This window comes from Passer montanus, unplaced genomic scaffold (genome assembly GCF_014805655.1).
Source record: "Passer montanus isolate IOZ18808 unplaced genomic scaffold, ASM1480565v1 scaffold6, whole genome shotgun sequence".
Taxonomy (NCBI): Eukaryota; Metazoa; Chordata; class Aves; order Passeriformes; family Passeridae; genus Passer; species Passer montanus.
This window is the reverse complement of record NW_024371037.1, coordinates 3,497,324-3,503,651: the sequence shown is the minus strand read 5'-3', so window position 1 is coordinate 3,503,651 and position 6,328 is coordinate 3,497,324. Positions and strand designations below refer to the sequence as shown.

Genomic DNA, 6,328 nt, shown 5'->3' with positions numbered 1-6,328 from the left:
GGCGCGCCCGGCGCGCCGCGGCATTCCCGCCCTGCCGCCGCCTGGCCGCGCGCCGCATGCAAATGAGGGCTCTCCTCATTGGGCCGCACCGGGAGCCCTTTGAAAGAGCGCCCGGCGATTGGCCGCGCGGCAGCGTTAACGCACACGGGAGAATCTCCCCCCGCCTTTTTCTTTTTTTTTTTTTTTGCCGCTAATGTGTGATGCGTTCCTCTCAGACGATGTGTAACTCTGCGCGCCGGTTACTACAGAAGAAGTAGTTCCCAGCCCCCCGCCCTCCCCCTGCCCGCCCGTGCGGTGGGGCGGGACAGGGCGCTGCAGTCACGGCCGCCGCCCCGCGGGGGCTCCGGCGCAGAGGGGAGGGGGCGGCGGGGACGGCGGGGAGAGGTGTTTCCCCCCCCTCCCCCGCGGAGGGATATTCTCGGCGCGCTCGCCGCACTCTGCCCGCACCAAAATATTGGGAGTTAAGAGGCGGCTCGGCGGCGCCGCCGGCTCAGAAGCGCGCGGGCAGCTCGGCGGCGGCGCGGTCTGTCCTCCGCCCGCCACGGCTCCACTGCGGCGCCCAGCCCGCTCCTGCCACCGCGGCCCCCGCAGGGGCGGGCTCCACGCGCGGAGCCGAAGCCCCCGGACTTGTCTGCCTCCGCGGAGGGCTATAGTTCTGCCTGTGCCTGCCTGCGCCCCGAGCGGCTTTCGCCGGGTGGAAGAAGAAACGCGGGAGCGGCGTGTTCGCTGATTGCGTCTCCGGAGGACTTTGTGCGACCGACACCTGGACTGCTGCCGGCGGGGACGGACCCCCAAGGACTTCGTGGGTTCCCGCTCCCGGCCGAAGAAGGAGCCGCGCAGAAGCTTTCGGCGGCCCGCCGCCCTCCGCCGGCTCCGGAGAGAGGAGAGCCGCGCCGAGGCGAGAGGACGCCGGCGGAGCTGCCGCGGGAACTAACTCGACGTTTCCCCCCCCTCCTCGGAAGATGTTGCTTTCCAAGTTCGGCTCGCTGGCGCACATCTGCAGCCCCAGCATGGACCACTTGCCGGTGAAGATCCTCCAGCCAGGTACGAGGCTGGGGTGTCCCTGCCAGCGCCGCGCCGGAGGGGCGCGGACCGGCCCCGCGTTACCGGGGCGTTGGGCTCGGCGTCTCGCAACTCCCGGAGCTGCGTTTTTTGGGTTTTTTTTAAATTTTATTTTTTAACAGAAAAATATTTTTTTAATAAAGCCTTGGTCGGAACCAGGGCAGCGCACACAGCATGGGTCTGCCGGGCAGAGTGCTTGTGGGCTTTTTTTTTTTTTACATTATTTATTACTATTATCGTTATTACTATTATTATTATTCGGGTGCAGCGCGGTTGCGGACATTAACGCGGGGTTTTCCCTCTTGTTTACGCAGTGAAAGTGGAGAAGGAGCCGTTTGATAAAGTCTACCAGGTGGGCTCCGTGCTGGGCAGCGGGGGCTTCGGCACCGTGTACGCCGGGAACAGGATCGCCGACGGGCTGCCGGTGAGGCGGCGGGGCGCAGGCAGAGCCCGCCCCGCCGCTCACGGCGCCTCCGTTCTCCGCACTCCGCAGGTCGCCGTGAAGCATGTGGTGAAGGAGCGGGTGACCGAGTGGGGCACCATTGTAAGTACCCGGGGGGGCTCCGGGGGTGCCGCGGGGCTCCGCCGCGGCGAGGCCATTGTGTGGGCGGCGGGGCCCGCCCCGCTGGCGCGGCCTCTGCGTCGGGAGGGAATTTGGCGGGGGTTCGCCGCCGCAGCGCCGCGCCCGCCCCTCGGACTGCGGCAGCGGCAGAGGGGGCCCGCCGGCCGCGCCCTCCTCCCCGCCCTGCACGCCCTCCCCGCCTCCCTCCCCTCAGCGAGGGCTGCCCCGGGCCGCGCCGCCCCCCCGCTGACCCGCGCCCCTTTTTCTGCCCAGAGCGGCATCATGGTGCCCCTGGAGATCGTCCTTCTCAAGAAGGTGGGCTCCGGCTTCAGAGGGGTCATCAAGCTGCTAGACTGGTACGAGCGGCCCGACGGGTACCTGATCATCATGGAGCGGCCCGAGCTGGTGAAGGACCTGTTCGACTTCATCACGGAGAAGGGTGCCCTGGACGAGGAGACGGCCCGCGGGTTCTTCCGGCAGGTGCTGGAGGCGGTGCGCCACTGCTACGGCTGCGGAGTGGTGCACCGAGACATCAAGGACGAGAACCTGCTGGTTGACCTCCGCACGGGCGAGCTGAAGCTCATTGATTTTGGCTCAGGGGCCCTCCTCAAGGATACAGTCTATACCGATTTCGACGGTACGTGCCTCCCACCCTTCCCGTGCCCCTCCCGGGGTGATCCCCTCCCTAGAGCTGCCGCTTAGCCCCTTTCCAGTGACCAGTCGCAGCAAGTGGAGCCCCTGATGCAGGGGTTCATATCAGGTCTATTGGTAATGGAAACCTGTGGACCCGAAGCCGCTTAGGGGTGTTCAGTTGCGTAGGAAAGAAGCGATTCCAGGCAGTGACGCAGCAGTTTATGTTTCCCTGTCTTGGAAAAAGCGGGGTTTTTTTCCTAGAGGGCGATCTGTTTACATGGAGGTTTTGCCAGTGTCGGATGTTTCCATGTGTGGATATGCAGTTTTTATATGCGGTGGTTTTTTTTAACTCGGAGTGGTACCTCCCCCGCTCCCATTCTGCCAGTGTCCTGGAAATCCCGCATTGCAGATTTTAAAGCGATGGGGACAAATGCTCTCCCTCGAAATGACTTGCTGCGGCGGCTGGGGTCGATGCTTTAGAGGTGGGAAAGCTGAACATAAGCCAGCATGTGACCAGAGGGAGCATTTCCCCCAGTCCTTGGAGTATGACTGGTGTAACACCGGGGTCTCGCTCCCCCGCCCCAGCTGCCGCACTCACATCTGTTTGTTGTGAAACCCGAAGCCCTGCCACACGTGACCCTCGGCATCACGAATTCCCCGTTTTGTTTGGTATCCAAGGAGCCCTCGGACACTGGAGGGAGGAGAAGGGGGGCGAGTTGGGAAAAGCTGCCGCATAGAAGCCCCGGGGGGAGGCCTTAAAAACATAGAAATCGTGAGCGGCCCTATTTTGTTTACTGCCCTGTGGAATTGGATAAAGCAGATTAGCCCCGTGTAATGCGGGCAGACCTGAGTTTCACCTTCTTGTCGCCCTCTCCTCCTCCCTGCCAGCCCCCTTTGTCCTTTTGTGTCTATTTTTGGTGTGATGCTGCAGACGCCACGTGGTCAGTGAAAGGGAGCTTGCCTCAGTAAACAGTCAGCTGATGGGGCTGTGTTATTCCTTGCAACAAAATAGAACAACCGGATGGGCCAAGTCTGTTGATGGTGTAACCCTGCAGATGACCTGAAATTACACTGCTAATGGCTTTGGCTTGTGAAAAATTTAAAGCTGTTTAGTTTTCTGGGTTTGGTGTTTTTAGTTTGGGGTTTTTTTGTTTTGTTTTGTTTTGGGTTTTTTTGATTCCTAAATGTCAAGTTTTTGAATTTAATTTAGCTCTGCCAGAAGGAGCTGAACAATGGGGAAACACTTTAAACCTTTACTCTAATTGTGTTGGGTTTTTTTTTTTTCTTTCAGGAACGAGAGTATACAGCCCTCCAGAGTGGATCAGATACCACAGATACCATGGGCGGTCAGCAACAGTATGGTCTCTGGGAGTTCTGTTATATGACATGGTTTGTGGAGACATCCCTTTTGAGCAAGATGAAGAAATCTTGAGGGGGCGATTATACTTCAGGAGAAGAATTTCACCTGGTAAGTTCTGCAGAAGTCAAATGGGGTTTTTTGTTTTGTTTTTTTCTTTTAATGGTCTTGTACATGTGAGCTTGTGTGGGTGGATTTTTGTTGCTGAGGATTGGTTTGTTTTTTTTTTTACTTTTTTAGTCTAATATGGATTTCTTTTTTGTTACAGAATGTCAACAGCTGATCAAATGGTGCCTTTCACTGAGGCCTTCAGACAGACCAACACTTGAGCAGATTTTTGACCATCAATGGATGCACAAATCTGAAGTAGTGAAGTCTGAGGACTGTGACATAAGGCTACGGACCCTTGATACTGATGTATCTAGCACAAGTTCAAGTAATGAGAGTCTGTGAATTACTAAGGACCTCGCACTGGGAGGGGGAGCTTCAAGCAGAAAGACCACAGTGCTGCTGCCAATACATAGGAGGGGCTAGAAAAATGCATTCATTATTCTGTAGTTGAATCTTTGTCTGAGGGACTTGATTTTGTTTTCCCCCTTTGCTGGTTTCTGCTTTGGAATGAGAGATTTCCTTTGGAAACGCTGATGTTTGGGAGTTGCAGGCCAGTACTTAGTCAAAGACTGACCTTATTAAGAAAGCAGTGACCTCTTGAATACATGGTAAACTTTTTTGCTCTCATAGAGCCTGGACTAGATTTTATTTGCTTTTGAGTGCCTTTTTGAAAGCTGCTTCAGTGGGACTTTCTTTTTTGAGCTGTCTATGTCCAAAGAAGATCCAGTTCATTATAGGAATTTGCTCCCTTTAGACTCAGTGCTGGAGGAAGCAGCTCCTATGATGCATTGGAGAACCTGTTCGGTGATTGAATGAAGTAGTCCCATCCACTGGTGATGGAATACTTGAACACAGACATTTCACTCCTGCCCCCCTGCCCTTTACAAATCCAACCCACCTCTGCTGCTCAAAATATTTCCTATAGCCTGCACAGAAATATGAACAGGTATATCGGCTTCTTTATCAGAAACATTTATTCATGTTTCCTTTTATCATCTCTACCATTGGGCATGAGAAGCCCCTTTCTCAACTCCCCCCAGCCTTTTGTCACCCTGCGAGTCTTAAAGTATGTATGGGCATGTTGAATGCACAATCAATGCAATATTCAAGGACTTCTACTTTTTTTTTTTCCATACCTGTATAATGTGTTTATGTAAACTTGGTTTTTCCCGTGTACTATACAGTTATTTATTGTTTGGATTTTAGAAGACCTCCCACAGTTTCAACTGTGGCTATTTATTTGGTTAATTTATTTGGTTAGAGTTATTCAACACTGTGCTTTCCCCTCCTTCTCCCCATGGGAATTCTAGTGGTTTGCCCATGGCACTTTTTTTTCTGCATTCCTGTCAACTTTTGGTTACAAAAAAATAAAAATAAAAAAAATTTCTGACCTTACCAGTTTTTTGTTGGAAGATGGGAAATTGTTGTACAAAGTCTAATTTAAGGGAAATAGAATGACTTTTTAAAGTTAGTCAGTATGCCTTTTGTCTGGTATTATTGTACCAGAAGTGTAAAGTAATGCTGTTTGGAAGGGTTTTAAATTATTGACATTGTACAGTCTCCGTGCATTGGCTCTGGAAGGTAGAGTGGCAGAGTCATAAACCTTAATTTATTTTAATAGCTGTGTTTCTGTGATCTGGTTGCATTTATGCAGCTTGGATTTGGATTTTTTTTCTTCTGTTTAACGGTGTGAAATGTATGGAGATCATATTTTTTATACAGGTATTTCAATTAAACTTTTTTGTATATAACAGTTCTGTGTCTGTGTACTTACTTTTACCTTCATTGTTGTGATGAACTGGGAAATACTGTTGTCATCTCAAGCCTTGTTAAGGCCTGCAGCAGCTGAGCCAGAGTTAGGAGAAGGTCTATGCCATTAAACAGTGACCATTTTGAAAGAATTAAGCAATTCCTCACCTGAGCTCTATCTACTCCTCAATCACTGCGTTTGATGTTGGACTGGGGAAGGAGTACAATACAACAGCACTAATGGCCTACATAAAAGGGAATTGGCTCTGTAATTGTGGGACTTTTACCTCTGTAAACACTGAATATCAGTGGACTTGTCCTTAAGTATAACAAGGAAGGAGTTCTGTAGCTGCTGGTGGTTACTGTTTTCACAGTTGATATGTTTACTTTCCATTACACTCAGTTTCCTTCTTCCCACTTACACCTTCCTTCTGGGGCTGGGTGAGGACTTGTGTGCCCTTACGGGAAAGGGACAGCATTCTTGGGGATCAGGGTCACTGTTTTCCTTCAACTCCCTTAGGTTATCAAAGGCTGGTGTGTCTGTCACTTGATGGAGTGTGATACTGGGGAGCATGTGCCATTCTCACCTACAGCAAAGGACAGGAGAAATTTAGCATTTATTCAGCATTGTCCTCAGCATTTATCTTCACATATTGGGAGTCAAGTCCTGCAGATTAAGGATGCCATTCTCGTTTCTCTGTAGCCAGAGACTTACCTGACTTGGTCTTGTTGCGGGGGTGGTAGTGATTACCAGGTTTAGCTGATGCAGAGGGATCTGCGAGGTGTATTTAAGGATGTGTTCAGTCATTAAAGGTGCTTTGTAGTTGTCACAGTAAAGGGCTAGGCTTGGAATC

General features: G+C 52.1%; 1 protein-coding gene across 1 annotated transcript; it reads left to right on the top strand.

Moving 5' to 3' along the window:
* The first annotated feature begins 350 nt into the window (after positions 1 to 350).
* Positions 351 to 5,478, top strand: PIM3 (Pim-3 proto-oncogene, serine/threonine kinase). Its single transcript, XM_039726794.1, has 6 exons — positions 351 to 1,044; positions 1,377 to 1,486; positions 1,556 to 1,606; positions 1,898 to 2,261; positions 3,549 to 3,725; positions 3,883 to 5,478. The coding sequence occupies exons 1-6, from the start codon at positions 963 to 965 to the stop codon at positions 4,065 to 4,067; spliced, it is 969 nt and encodes a 322-aa protein (XP_039582728.1). The 5' UTR covers positions 351 to 962; the 3' UTR covers positions 4,068 to 5,478.
* Positions 5,479 to 6,328: the final 850 nt, after the last annotated feature.